At 48.1% G+C, this 15,278-nt stretch overlaps 1 protein-coding gene across 2 annotated transcripts in view; it reads right to left on the bottom strand.

Moving 5' to 3' along the window:
- The window catches only part of Aco2 (aconitase 2), a 39,070-nt gene that overhangs the window by 10,396 nt on the left and 13,396 nt on the right, over nt 1-15,278 (bottom strand). For both annotated transcript variants that reach the window (XM_055602941.1, XM_055602942.1), the window contains 5 exons: nt 10,762-11,020; nt 6,621-6,713; nt 2,287-2,445; nt 1,917-2,067; nt 396-500 (listed from right to left, as the gene is read on the bottom strand). In XM_055602941.1, the coding sequence (XP_055458916.1) occupies nt 396-500; nt 1,917-2,067; nt 2,287-2,445; nt 6,621-6,713; nt 10,762-11,020 (767 nt within the window). The remainder of the gene's footprint in view (nt 1-395; nt 501-1,916; nt 2,068-2,286; nt 2,446-6,620; nt 6,714-10,761; nt 11,021-15,278) is intronic.

Genomic DNA, 15,278 nt, shown 5'->3' with positions numbered 1-15,278 from the left:
GGAGACTCCCAGTTTCACTGGGTCCCTAACCTGTACTCTACCCATTTGCCCACACTCCCTCCCTTACCAGGTTCTAGCCCTTTCTTCTTTGAGCTTCAAATAAACCTATTTAGAAGCTTGAAAGTTGCTAGGGGAAGCTGGGACTATGCTAGTGAGGACCTTTTCCTGTGAAACTCACATGGATAACCTGTAGCAGGGATACTCTGGATACCAAACCCTTCCCAGAGGCTGAACACAAGAACAGACATCATAATTAGAAGCAGTCACACACACCGAGCTTGTCATGATCTGCAGGGACTTCTGTGCTCCTGCATGGCAGCCAGCCTAGGGACACCAGGCTAAGGACTCATGCCCTGAGGACTGTGGGCTCATACCACTCTAACCCCTGAGCTCACCTCCTCGGCCTGTCTTGTTCAAGTACGTCTTCATCCTGTGATTGAACGGGAACACAGATGTGGTAGCTCCAATCTCTGCACCCATGTTGCAGATTGTTGCCATGCCTGTGGAGAAACAGAGCCCAAGGCCTGAGGCTGAGCAGAACAGCTAGGTGTGGGCCCAGACCTGCCAGGTACAGTGAGCTGCATCACTTCCTTCCTGCCACCTAATGGCAACAGGTACTCATCCTGCAAAGCTCATGGCCAGTGAAAGGAATTTCAGCCTTCACAAGCAGAATTCTAGCTCGGTCTGGCTTTCCTGTTCACTAGAGCACACAGACACTGTGTGCTGAAGCTGGACATGGCCAGTCACTGGCCAGAAGTTATTGTGTCTATCTTGCTTAGAGTGGCTCAAGACCATCATAAACAATTAAATGCCAGCGCTGGATTTAGGTCCAGGTCTGTTTGCCTGGTATTCTGCTTTTTCACCTACAACATGGTGCTAGGTAAATATTTTTCAGTGTGAGCAATCAGAATGGAATAAATTGGGTACAGAACATATATGCCTGTAGTCCTAGCTATTTGGGAGGCACAGATATGAGGACTGATTGAACTCAGGAGGCTTTTTGAGACAGGGTTTCTCTGTGTAGACCTGGCTGTGCTGGAACTCACTCTGTAGACCAGTTAGCCTCAAAGTCACAGAGATCCACCAATGTGCCTCCAGAGTGCTGGGATTAAAGGTGTGTGCTACTACTGCCTGGCTTTGAGCTCTCAGGAGTTTAAAGCCAGCTTGAGCAAAACAAAGTGAGATACCTCAAAAAAAAAAAAATGGCACCCACAGTTTGAACCACAGTTATCTTGTAGCACTGGCATGGCTCCAAGATCTCTCAGCTTCTCTCAGTAACTTCAGAGCTGAGCTGTGTTACGATAGTTAAGAGTGAGCTCTTAGCCGGGTGGGGTGACACATGCCTTTAATTGTAGCCCTCTGGGAGGCAGACACAAGCATATTTCTGTGAGTTTAAGGCAAGCCTGGTCTATAAAGTGAGTCCAAGACAGCCAAGGCTACACAGGAAAACCCTATCTTGAAAAAGCAAAAGAGTGAGCTCTTGTTACACCTAAGGGTATCAATTCCGGGCTTTTTGTGGATAGCCCTGTATAGTTCTTAGCCAGGCCCCAGCAACAGAAGCTGAAACTGGTGTGGGTCCCAGCTCTAAGCAGCCACAAAGAAGTTACTGCCACCTTCTGGTGTTTTTGTTGTTTGGTTGGTTTTTTTCCCCCTTTTGTTTTTGTTTTTGCAGACAGGGTTTCTCTGTGTAACAGCCCTAGCTATCTGGAACTCGCTCTGTAGACTAGGCTGGCCTCCTGAGTGCTGGGATCTTACAGTGGTTTTCAGGCTGTCTCTAGCATGGCCTCCACCTCCCCATGCCTACTCTCATCCTGCACACTGCCTGGACAGCCTCAAGGGAAGGCCACTTTAACTTCTGCTTCAGGTACATGAGACCCAGCCCAGAGTCAGGGCCTGTGTGGGGCTGTTACTCTCACCAGTGCAGGAGATGGAGTCAACACCAGGCCCATGGTATTCCACAATAGCACCCGTGCCGCCTTTTACTGTGAGGATGCCTGCCACTTTCAGGATCACATCTTTGGGTGAGGTCCAACCAGACAGGGAGCCCGTCAGCTTCACACCAATCACCTGAAACAGTGGGCAAGGCAATTACAGGCCCTGCACAGCACATACCGCAGTATGGTGGGTTATCAAGGAGTGGAGCCTGCATTCCTACTGCTCTTCTTCAGCCTTCCTCCTCAAAAGAGAATCTAGCCCAGCTCAGCCATTCGGGACCCACAGTTCCCCATGCACTGCCACCAGCCTCCCTTCTAGCCAGGCCAGAGCAAGTCCCTCCCTACCCCTTACCTTGGGACACTTGAGCTCCCAAGGGATCCCAGCCATGACATCCACAGCATCAGCACCCCCTACTCCAATGCAGATGCCTCCCAGACCGCCACCATTGGGGGTGTGGGAGTCAGTACCAATCAGAAGAACTCCAGGGTATGCATAGTTTTCTAGAATGATCTGAAAAATAACCAAAGATCTTAAGCTTAGAAGCCTTCAGCACAGATTGGAAGTAGGACCCACAAAAAGACCTGCGGAGCTTCCCCCAGCATCCAGGCCATGCCCAGGAATGGGCAGCCTCACTTAAGGCACTCCTACATGGCCAGGCAGCCTGGGCTCATGGGCAGCTCTGATAGTTTTTACTGTATGCCTTGGGCCTGTAAATGCCTCCCTGTGCCTCAGTCTCATCTGCAGTAACAAAAGGACTCAGGTCATCCTAAGTTCAGGATGTGGTAAGAACCGGACAGACTGGCACAGTCCTGTGCTGGGACTGAAACAGTGATGAAACAGCCTCTGACAGACTCTCAGCCTCATGTGGTGAACTGTCCAGGGTGGGTGGTGTGCCTCCCAGGCTTTTCATCAGGGTAGACAGTTCTGTTAGGAATTGCCTTCAGGCCCCAAAGGGCATTTAAACAGGCACTGAGATGAAAGAGCTTCTCCAGTGTCTGAGAAGTACAGGGCTGCCTCCCAGGCCTCCATACCCTGGAGCCATCACCCGCCCTGTTTGCCAGGGCTGCTTCATCAAATCCTCTTCCTAGCTGTGAAAGCCGGGAGATGAGTGTGCTCCAGAACACTGGGTGAGAGAGCAGGGGCAGTACCACACCAATCCTACCCACTGTGCACGTCCTTCCAAGGTGATGGATTCATGGGAAGTCCTCTGGGCACTCTGAGCCTGGGTTTTTGTCCCACCACCTGGTAGTTTTTGTGAGGCCTTGGGCAAGACACTTAACCTCTTGAGGCTTCAGCTTCCTCTTCTACACAAACAACTGCCATCTCACTAGATCCCATGCAGCTGGGAGAGGTAAGAGTTTATTATTTTGCAGGAAGATCCTTCACCTGGAGTTCTGCTTATCTGAAATTAGCCCAGTCATGGGCACTAGAAGAACAAGGTGGTAGGAGGCGTGAGCAGCTCTATGAACTGCTAGCACTGTGCGTGGTGGGACATGGCACATCACAGAGACCCAGGTCTCCACATGAGGTGAGGCATCTACCTAAGGACTTAGCATGGTATGGCGGGCCGTCATCCCTTCGAGATGGAAAAAGCTGGAAGGGCTGACACCTTCCCCAAAGGGTGGCATTTAGATGGGAAGAGCAGGCCAGAGCTGCTGTTCATTTCCCTGCCCTCTGCTTGTCTCAGCCACGTGCAAAGATTTGCGAGTAGCAATCATGAAGGTGAGATCCATGGAATTCATGGTGGTAAGTATGGTGTAGCCACACATGTAGTTAACATCCAGGAGGGGAGGCTAATGCAAACCCAAGGACTACAGCTCTCTCAGCCTCATGTACATTGTCTAGTTTGTGCGGTGTTAAGCATCACAACAAACCAGCTGCGACAATGGCCTCACCAATCTAAGGATATTGCTAGGTAAATGGGGTAAAGGTGGAGAATGGACATTTAGGTTGTTTGTTCGCTCGGAGACAGGGTCCTGATATACAGATCACGCGGTCCTGAACTTGGGATCCTCCTTCAGCTTTCAAGGGCTGAAAGTACAGGCATGCACCATCACACCCAGCAGAGAAGTGTATTTTAGGCTGGACTAACTAACGTCTATAATGTAACATTAGAAATTCAACCACCACACAAAACACAAACACTAAGGACACTGAGGGAAGTACTCACCTGCTCCCATCCTCAGAGCCACACTCCCTGTGCTACCGAGCACACAACATAGTGGAAAAAGCCCTGAGCATACCCTGGGAACGTAACTCAAAGGGGCCCACGGCAGCTCACATGGAGCCTGAGTGTGGGAAGGGCAGGGAGGTCAAACACAAAGCTAAGATCAGATCGAGGAGCAGGGTCTGCCAGGTAAGCGGGGATGACAAGGGCGGGGCTTCATTTGAACAAGAGCTGCTGACAGCCTGACACATGGTCCACACATGATGTGGTGGTTTAAATAAGAATGGCCCCAAAGGCTCATAGGCCTGAATGCTAGGCACTATTTGAAAAGACGAAAAGGATTAGAAGGGGAGGCCTGGTTAGAGGAGGCACGTCACTGGGTGGGCGCTGAGATTTCAAAAGCCCATGCCAAGTCCAGAGTCTTGATCTCTGCCTCGGGATCCAAATGTAGGTCTCAGCTACTGCTCCAACACCTGCTGGCATGCCACCATGCTTCCTGACATGATGATAATGGACTAAACCTCTGAGGCTGTAAGCAAGCCCCCGATTAAATGCTTTCTCTTATAATAGTTGCCTTGGTCATGGTGTTTCTTCGCAGCAACAGAGCAGTCTTTCAAGAATCATGCTGAATGCTTAGTATGTGGTGAAGGGCCCACACTCTGCTTAAGAGCTGGAAAAAGGCCTAGGCCTTTGAACTAAAATGGAATGGGAAATACCTGGCTTGGGGTGCCCTCCAAGGGTGGGTCCACATTGTCTTTATGCCCTACTGCAGAGACGCTCTGGGTATTGCGGGCTGTGTGACATGCACTCTGGCAGTCCTGACCTAAAGGGCAATGCAGTAATCCATTCTTGACTTTGGTCTCAGAGTTGGGACAGAGCCAGGGGCGCAAGCAGGGTCAGATGACAGCCTGACTCAGCTCCTCTGTAAGGAAGCAGGTAGCAAGGCCTGAGATGAAGTAAGGAGAGTCACACTGAAGATGCAGAACATGTTCCATACATAGAGAATGGATGGTTACTAAGCATACCAGGCTAGTCCTAAGCAGCCCCTCTGATGGGAGGAAAGCAGTACCACACACACACACACACACACACACACACACACACACACACACACACCAATTTTGTTTTTTGAGACAAGGCCTTAATATGTAGTTCAGGATGGCCTTGAACGCACAAAAATCTACCAGCCTCTGCCCATCTAGCAGCCTTGTTCAATATTAGGATTAAAGGTATACCATCCTGCCTGGCTGACTTTTATTTATTCTTTTGAGAAAGGATCTCATGTGGTAGTTTGGGCTCTTTAGAATTCAGCTTTATAGAATTCAGCTCTTTAGAATTCAGTTTTGTGGCCTCAAACTCACAACAACCTCTTGCTTCAGCCTCCTGAGTACTGGGCTTATCAGTGTGCCTACCGTAAACGGCTTTACTGGACAAAATCATCAGCCAAATTAAAGAGCAATCTTGGAAGGCTCTGGAAAAGCATATGGCTAACACGGCCTATGGCCTTTAGCCCTTCCATCCTGTAGAGTGCCACTTGGAAAAGTTGCTGAGCAGCACTCTGGGCAGGGACAGGAAGTGCTGTTGATACAGATGGCAGAGCTGTGCATAGCCTCGGGGCCAGATCCCCACTGCACAATCGCCAGAGGCTGTCACTGGAGGAGGGTACTAACCCCTCTGTCTTGCTTCCCTCAGCTGTAAAGTGTGTTATATTAAGCCTCTTATCTATAGGGTCAGGCTAAGTACTAATAAATTAATACCCTTATCGTTCTTGAGTTTAGCATGGAAACAGCTCGATTGGTATAGTGCCTGCCTTGCATTCAATACCACAGCTCCACAAAAGAAATTGTAATTTTAAAAAACAGTTCTATTAGAGGGGCTGGAGAGATGGCCCAGCAATAAACAACACTGGCTGCTCTTCCAGAGGACTGGGGTTCAATTCCCAGCACCAAAACAGCAGCTCACAACTGCAACTCCTGCTCCAGGGGACCTGACACCTCAGATGTAGGCAAAATACCAATGTAAATGATCAATAAGTTAATTAATTAAAAAACTGTTTTAGATTTATTTATGTATATAAACCATTTATTTGCATATATGCCTGTACACCACGTGAATACCTGGTGCCTGTGGAAGTCAGAAACGGGCTTCTCATCCCTGGATCCTACCTACATACCTGAACTTAACACGTATGAGAAAAACATTATACACAAAACCAACATGTTAGGTGTATGTAGCTCAGTAGTACATCTAGGATGTCTCAAACCATATGAAGAACTGTACTCACACTATAGCTATGAACCAACGTCTCTCCCTTCCTTTAAGCATGTTCTCAAGCATTTCCGTCCTGTGAACTGCAGATGCACACCTATAATCCCAGCACACAGGGTGACAAGGCTGCAGCACCCCTGCTCAGCTCTCCCAATCCTCAAGCCCCCAGCAGGCCCAGAACGTGCTCCCTTATTACCAGAGTGCAACCTGGGCATGGGGCCCTTGCCAGGCAGGGTAAACCATGCATTACCTGGTGAATGATTCCAGATCCAGGCTTCCAGAAGCCCACGCCATACTTGGCACCTGCAGTTGCCAGGAAATTGTACACTTCTTGGTTTAAGTCCTATTAAAACAAATCAATAACCAGAGCATTAGTCTGATTTGGGATGAACTCACACTTGGCACTCCCCCACGGCGCTGACATGCTGGCACCATGAAGACAAGTCTTTTCTCACAGGGCCTCTAAAAATAATTCCAGAGGGCTTGGCTGCTGCCTGCAGTTTCAGCTGGCACGCCCAGGGAGAATGGCAGGGGAGCAGACTGTCCCTGACACCTGGCCAAGGGGTAGTTTGGGAACAAGTCTCTACCTTGCTCTGTGCCTCAGTTTCCTTGTAGAGGGAACAGGGCATGATAATCACCAAAGGTTCCTCTGGTACTCAATTCTCTAGCTAGAGCCAAGAGCGAAGGGGTATGCCCTGTATGGTATCTGTCCACAAGGGTGGACGAAGGGTGAGAGGGACTATCAGAGGGAAGCAAGGGGACCCAGAGAACATCCTGATTTTGCTTCTCCATTGAGTTGTGGGTACCTGTCTAGAACATTTACTGATTGCAAATAGCAATGTGCTAAACAGCCTCACAACCCATGTTCGAAGTGGGACAAGACTACTATCAAATCTGCCTTAGAGGTGGAAAAACAGAGGTTCAGGTGAAGCCTGCCCAACCACAGACCTGCCGAATCCTGATGGAATCCAAAGCTGTTGCCTCTGAAAAGGGTATGTATGAGACTCCACCTGTGAGTGCCTAGCCAGTGCAAGCACACTGTAGGTGCACAGTACTGGGTGTATGTTCGACAAGCCCCAGATGAAAGGTGCCAGTGATTGGAAAAGGATTTAGCCTGTCATTTGAAGGCAGTTTCCTGGTGGCAGGGAAGGCCTCATAGGACAGCTGATGCGGGGACAAAAATTTATCTGATAAGGCCTGTCCACGGACAAGTGAGACTGACCAGAGACACAAGGAACAGTGCCATGGCAGATTCTAGTGTTGACAAGGAGGGGCAGGTCCCACACTTAATAAACACCCTGAAAACAACTTCATTTACATTCCTACCAGCCAGTGATCCTCCTCAGCGTCCTTGTTCCCAGGTGAAAGAATGGCAGTTGCGTAACCAGAGCAATCCCTTCCTCATTAACAGTTAACACATTGGCCCTATCTTCTATAAACCAGTTACTTGAGATCAAGGGCAGGAGGGTGGACATCCCACAAGTGAGGCTAAAACAGCATGGAACCTTCTGTGGCTGTATTCTAGATAGATCGTCCCTGTTCTCTGAGACTATAAATACATGCGAAACTGATCATGCCCCTCCCCTTCTAAATCTTCATGTTTGTGTGATACTTGGGTTGAAAGTCAGCCATGATAGTGGTAAGAAGTATGACCTTTAAGAGTCTTTGCCCTCGGGGGGATACAAAGTGAATAAAGTATAATTAATAAAAAGAAAAAAAAATTAAAAAAAGGGGGGAAAAAAGAGTCTTTGCCCTCAAGAATGAACTAACACTGTTATATTGGCGTGGGTTCCTGATACAAGGAGTAAGTCCTACCTGATTTTCCCCTGCTCACCCACACTTGCTTGCCCTTCCACCTCATGACAGCACAAAGGCTCCTGGCAGGTGGCCTGGACTTTCTGCCCTTCAGAATGGAGCCAAATGAACTTCTCTATAATTTCCCTCATCTCTAGAGTCCTGTTAGGGCAAAAGAAAACAGACTAGGACAAGTCTTCCCTGACTCTTGGATGGTAGAAACAGCTTTCCCACAGCCCTCAAGGCCCTGCCTAACCTAGACATTCTGCCTTCTCACAGGGATCAACCATGCAGCTCCCTTTCCATTCTATAACATTCAACTTTCTTCCTGTTTTAGGGCCCACTGTATACTCACTCATTCACCCATTTACAGAGGGTGGTGTGAGACAAGGTCATATCTATCCATCCATCCATCCACCCACCCACCTACCTACCTACCTGTATTTATTTAGAGGGGAGGGTGGTGTGAGACAGGGTCAGGGCTCACAAAAGCTAGGCTGGCTTCAACTTACTGTTTAGCTGGGGAGGATCTTGAACTCCTGATCCCTGTCTCACAAGTGTTAAAACTAAAGGCACGCTCCACTATCCAAAGCCTTTGCTAATCTGTCTTGAACTCTGTTCTCCAGTCATCTGTTTAGGTGTCAACTTACAATCCCATCCTCATTAAAGGAGCTGCTCCCAGACTTTCCCAAATCTCAATCAGATCCCATTCTTACAATTTATGGGGCTTGCACTTTTTCTCCTTTTGCAACGACTTGATTTCTGTAATTGTTATCCCCACAGGACTCTCAGATCTGTGAGGGACAGACCCTACCAGTCTAGTTCCCACCTAACACTTCCTGCTATAGCACTTAACATGGAAGGAATATTCAGTATACATTTGTTGAAAACAAGAAGGGATGAAACCAGAAATCTATGGCTCTGTCAATCACATCTCTACCACAAAAATGGTAGGCCTGTTGGGGAAGTTGTCCCCAGGGCTCCTGGTCTCTGCAGCTTCTGGCCCTACAAAGACACATAATGTGGAAGCTGGCAGCCTGCAGAAAGGACTTAATATTGACTGAGTGGAAACTGTATCCCTAGGACACCATGGGTAGGTAGGTGTGGTGAGAAAGGCTAGAATGGGAAGGCTGGCTGCCCTCTGTTTTCCCAAGGGTCTGAGAGACTCTGTGAGCCAGGCTGACCATGGTCGCTAGAGCACTTTCAATCACATGCTCTGCTCTGTGCCAGCTGGGCCTTAGGTCTGCCAGCATTCACCTCTTGCCAATGCTCCCCCAAAGAACATCCACGCCCACTGCTGGGGTTGGGGAGCAGGCAGGCCCAGAGTTGGGAGGGAGAGAGCCAGATCTAAGAGTACCACACAGGAAGGTACTTGGAAGAAGTACCTCACAGGAGACTTGGGAGAAGGAGCTCAGATTAGATTTCCCAGTAAAGACGGGGAACTAAGCACTGGGTGGCAGTTTCAGAGGCACACAGCCATTGGAGTTATGTGAGAATAAAGGGTCTGGAAGAGGGCCGTCGGCGAGAGAGATCACTAGAGTGGGAACAAGGTTGGATCTATGACTCCTGGAGCTGTGAGATTCAATTTACGATGCTGCTATATACAGGGACCTCCATCCTTTTTCCTGGGCTGATCCAGTGGTCAGAAGAGAGCAGGAGAAAGGGTACATGTGACACAGATAAATACATGTGTGTGCCACCACAACCAACCTTTCTTTCTTGTTTAGTTCTGGTTTATGGAGACAGAAAGGTTTCTCTGTGTAGCCCTGGCTGTCCTGGAACTCACTATGTAAAACAGGCTGGCTTTGAACACAGAGATCTGCCTGCTTCTGCTTCCCAAGTGCTGGAATGAAGGAGTGTGCCACCACTGTTCAGCTTATTTCTTTATTATTATAAAAGTGTGTGTGTGTGTGTGTGTGTGTGTGTGTTTGTGTGCACGCATGCATATACTTGAATGTAAGCCAGAGGTATCAGATATCCCTGGAGCTAGTTATAGGTGGTTGTGAGCAGCCTGATAGGGGTGATAGGAACTAAACTCTCATCCTGTGAACAACAGCATGTGCTTTCTTAAGCCCAGAGCCAGCTCCCCAGCCCAGCAGCAGCCCTTTCAACAGCAAAGAATCTTTTTTTATGGTGAGACTAAGGACAACTGTGTTTTTTCTGTTTTGTTTTTTGTTTTTGAGACAGGGGTTCTCTGTATAACCCTGGCTGACCTCAAACTCACAAAGATGCGCCCGCCTCTGCCTCCAGAGCTGGGATTAAAGGTGCACACTACCACTGCCTGGCTGACAACTGTCATTTTTAACATTTCACAATGCCAGATTTCATTTCTAGCATTAAGAAGAATTAAAAGAATTCAAAGCAAGCCTTAAAAATATTCTAACCTTCAGGCTGAAGAACGGCTCAGTGGTGGAGCACTTACCTGTCATACATAAGGCTCTGGGTTTCATGCTTAGACCCTTGGTGCCAGGGAAAAAGACTGCCAAGCAGCTCACTGGAATTCAGTGGCAGTGCCCCAGCAGGCTGCAACATGGCCTCTACCTCCCTTCCCCCATGCCACACCCAGCCACCAGACCACTTCACCACCCGGAGCTCACCTTGGCCCTGCGCAGGTCATTCTCACCTCCAACCTGGGCCTCAATCAGATGGTCACAGTGGATGGTTGATGGTACAGCCACCTTCGACAGCCCACTGCTGATGAACTGTAGCATAGCCATCTGGGCTGTGGCATCCTGCATGGCCACGCGGTCAGGCCGTAGCCGCAGGTATGTCTTTCCCCGCTCGATCTCCTGGTTGGCTGGGTCATCCAGGTGCCCATACACAATCTTCTCTGAGAGGGTCAGAGGCCGGTTCAACCTGTGGGCAGAAAGAAGGTAGCAGCTCTGTGACTCAGCTGCCACAGCGTCTCCCTTGCCATGTGAATAGCAGTGAGCAGGTGCAGGAGAACTTGTGTGCAGAATCCCAAGTTCCAGTTCAACGGGAACAAATCAGTGCTCTTCCCCATGGCATCTCCAGGACATAGGGAAGTGCCTGGCATTATTGTGGTCATTTGAGATTTACTTAAGAAAAAAACAAGTGTCAGTATCAGAGAAGACAGGCCAGGTGTGGGTGGTACGTGCTTGCAATCCCAGCACTTGGGAAGTAGGGCTCAGGAATCAGGAACTCAAAGTCGTCCTTGGCAACATAGCAAGCTAAAGGCCAGCCTGGGTTACATGAAACACACACACACATTTATAAAATATATATAAAACACAAAACAAAAAAATTACTAACGTAAACACCACACAAACTGACATGACTAATTTTTTCAAATATTTGCTTTTCTACTACTCTATTATCTAGCAGGTGCCTACTAACATACACATTCACATCTGATGCTAATAACATTCTTGTTATTTAAGAAACCAACCCAATGGACACAAGCTCAGCAGACGTATGTTAACAGCTCAAACTCACAGCCTGGGCCTTGGCTTGGCTCCTCTACTGTTGGGGGCCCCTTCTGCTGTGTCCTCAGCCACACTAAGATGCAGGGAACGCTGCCAGCATTACCTTCACTCGACTTTCTGTAGCACTCCATGGGAATGTCCACCTCAGGTGTGTAATGCCTGCTGCTCCACTGCTAAAAGGCTTCCCTGCCGGGCTTACTCATCTGGACCTGACAGCTGTGACTATCAGCCTCCACCTCTACTTAGGCTGCTTTTCCTAGATCCCCATTCCCTTGGAGGTTCAAGGCTCCCTTCTACATATATGGCAATCGAGTCAATCCCTCAAGCAATCACAGACTCTGCCAGGACTCAAGTATCCCCCCTCATCAGCACCCACCCACTAGAGCAAAGTCACTCTCCGCCTACCGCCCTAGCTGCCTTGCAGACTATACACACAACCCTCTCTGACTCTCACAATTCCAGGAACTTCAGATGAACATGAGACTTCCAGGAAGCACCACAGTTCACCACAACCCAAAGGCTGCATCCCGTCATTCCAGGACACTCAGAGTCAGAAGCTCGGGTTTGTATCTAAGTCTACTGAGGAAGCAAATAAACAAACTGGCTTCCTCATGGGGTCCCCTCATTATCTGCCTTGATATACAGGACCAGACTGGAGACAAAAACTTACACTAACAGCAATTCCTTTGTTTTGAGGCTTGACTTCAAACTCAAGACAGTCTTCCCAACTCAGCCTCCTGAGTGCTGGGAATAAAGGCATGTGCTATTGTTGCCTCGCTATTTGTTTGCTTTTCAATTATACAGGGATGAGCTACATAGCTTAGGCTAGCCTCCAACTTCTGATCCTCATACCTCAGTCTTCTACCTCAGCATTCCCAATGTTGGCTTACATGCATGCACTACTAATTTGTGTGTGTGATGTGATGCTTTTGTTGTTTAACTTGATATTCTTTTTAGTTTATGTGCATGGGGTTTTGCCTATATGAATGTGTGTACCATGTGTGCATGCAGGATCCAAGGAGACCAGAAGAGAGTGTGATACTGAATCTTCTTGAACTACAGCTAGTGGTTTTTTGTTTGTTTGTTTGTTTGTTTGTTTGTTTGTTTTTGTCTGAGACAGGGTTTCTCTGTATAGCCCTGGCTCTCCTAGAACTTGCTTTGTAGACCAGGCTGGCCTCGAACTCACAGAGATCCGCCTGTCTCTGCATTCTGAGTGCTGGGATTAAAGGCACTTACCAACACCACTGGGCTTATATAACTCATTTTATACTCACAGTGCAGATAAGGAAACTGAGGCACTGGGAGAAAAAGAGAGTTCCCTAGGCCCTACAGCTGTGGTACATACTAGAAGGAGCCAGCAGGGTGTGCTGCTGCCTGTGCTCTCATGGGACTCCACCATAGTTACTATACTGTTAACTCTGGTATCGCCAGCATGACTGCAGGAAATGCAGACCCTTCCTTCTCCTCTGCCTGCCTGGCCCCAGCTCTGAAGCCCCTGAACTAAGAGCTGTTCTCTATGGTCCTAGCTGTGTAGCACAGCAGTTCAACAGGCAGTCCTAAGAATCCCTGGATCTGTGTTTTAAGAGCCACAGCAAAAAGCGCAGGAGCCTGAGATGCGGAGCTGTCTGTCTGCAGCAGGTCCCAGGCAGGCGGGTGGCCATGACTCACTGTGTGGAACATAGCCTCTTATTCTGGGCCCAAGAGAGAGGAAAAATAGCACCAAGACCTTGAAAGCAAATGCCTGAAATGCTTTTTAAAAACAAGAAACAATCTGACACTGGGCTGGTAAGATGGTTCAGCAAGTAAAGGCACTCTCCTCCAAGCCTGATGACCTCAGTGTGCCGGAGAGGAGCACACACACTAAAAACAGTGTAATAAAAAGACACATGAGAAAACTTTGGACAGTTCATCATTCCATCTCCTTATGACTGATGGTGAATTAGGTCCTCTATGTTTATCTATCCTTTGTTCTAGGTGGCAGAGACCTAGTTCCTGAAAACAGAGTCTGACCCTACTGTCAAAGGCAGAAGGTGGAGGAAGAGTCCCCTGGCAATGCTCTAACCTTCTTTAAAGTCCTGCAGACTAGTTTGGTCTTTTTCAGATTTTGTGGAGGCAGTCACAGATGCTGTAAGCTGGTGTTTGATCAAAACACATGGCACGCATGTCTAGAACTTAGCATAGAACTGTTTTAAGAAGGGCCTCATCTCTTCTTTTTCTCTTTGTCATGGTTTTTCAACCCTGGCTCTCTGCACACTTGAGCCAGGTGACTGCTGTAGGGCTGTCCTGTGCTCCGTGGGAAGTTCAATGTTCTTACCAGTCCCCACTCACTATCTAACAACCCCCGCACTCTGTCTCAAATAAAGATAACAAATCCTCACTGTCTCTACACATTGCTGAGTATCTCCTGGGGACAAAATCAACTCTCTGAGGACCACTGGTTTATGGCAACAGTGAGAACAGAACAACCCTTGTCCAATTACTTGGAACATGCATAGTTATTAGACTTCTCTGGTTAATGCAGAGTTGAAAAAAAAAAAAAAATCAATGGAAATTTTTGTTTTAATTTATTGATAAAGTTAAAATCCAAATATTGCCTTAAAGGGTGTTTTTGTTGCTTCAGCAAATTGCTTATAGTGAAAAATAACAAGCTGGGCAGTGTTGGCACATACCTCTAATTTCAGCACTTGGGTGGCAGAACTCTGAGTTTAAGGACAGCCTTGTCTATAGAGCAAGTTCCAGGACAGCCAGGGCTACACAGAGAAACCCTGTCTCAAAAAACCAAACCAAACAAACTCTAAATGGCAAGTAACACTCTCTAGCCAAGTCACCATGAAGCTCACTTCTGTGCCAGCTCTCCTTCCAAGCATAATGAAAGGCAGAGGCACAAGGCTCGGGGATGAAAGGAAAATCCATCATCTTCCCACTGTGCACTGGTCAGAGAGACTCAAGGATAAGTTAAAAAATAATGGTTCCTGGAGAAAGGTGTTTGTACAAGATCTTGTGCTGATGGGGACAATGGCTCTCCACTCTCTTTACAAGTAGCTGGGAGGCTGCCAGTGCTACCACATTTGATGTCATCAGTCTCTGGAGGATACTGGTTTTGCTTTGTTTTTGTGAAGACAGGGTTTCTCTGTGTAGCCTTGGCTGTCTTAGAACTCACTTTGTAGGCCAGTCTGACCTAAATAAAACTCAGAGATCTGCCTGCCTCTGCTGCCTGACAGGTGGGATTAAAGGCACAAACCACCACCACCCAGCACAAGAAGATCCTATTAAATGTCATGTTCTCACTTAAACTGTAATGGGATCTGAAAGTCTTGGTGCTAACAGAATCCCAGGTGATTCACAGGCCCACGCTGTGAATAGCAAGGCCATGACCCCTGAATCAGAACTGCTGAGAGTGGAGAGCAGAGGTTGACTGATTTAAAAGCCTCCCAGGTGACTTGAGCATGCAATCTGGATGAATCCGACAATACTAGAAGCTGGCTAGGGATTGGCTAGGTTGGTAGAGTGCTTGCCTACTGTGCACAAAGACTTAGGTTTGAGCCCCAGCCTCACATAAAGTAGGTATGATGCCACATGCCTGCAATCTCTCAGCAGGTACTTGCAGAACTTAGCAGGTACCGGTGGAAGGATCAGAAATCCAATATCATAATCCTTGGCTACAAAGT

Source organism: Psammomys obesus, unplaced genomic scaffold (genome assembly GCF_907164565.1).
Source record: "Psammomys obesus unplaced genomic scaffold, mPsaObe1.curated_primary_1811, whole genome shotgun sequence".
NCBI classification, from domain to species: Eukaryota; Metazoa; Chordata; class Mammalia; order Rodentia; family Muridae; genus Psammomys; species Psammomys obesus.
This window is presented reverse-complemented; position numbering and strand designations above follow the sequence as displayed.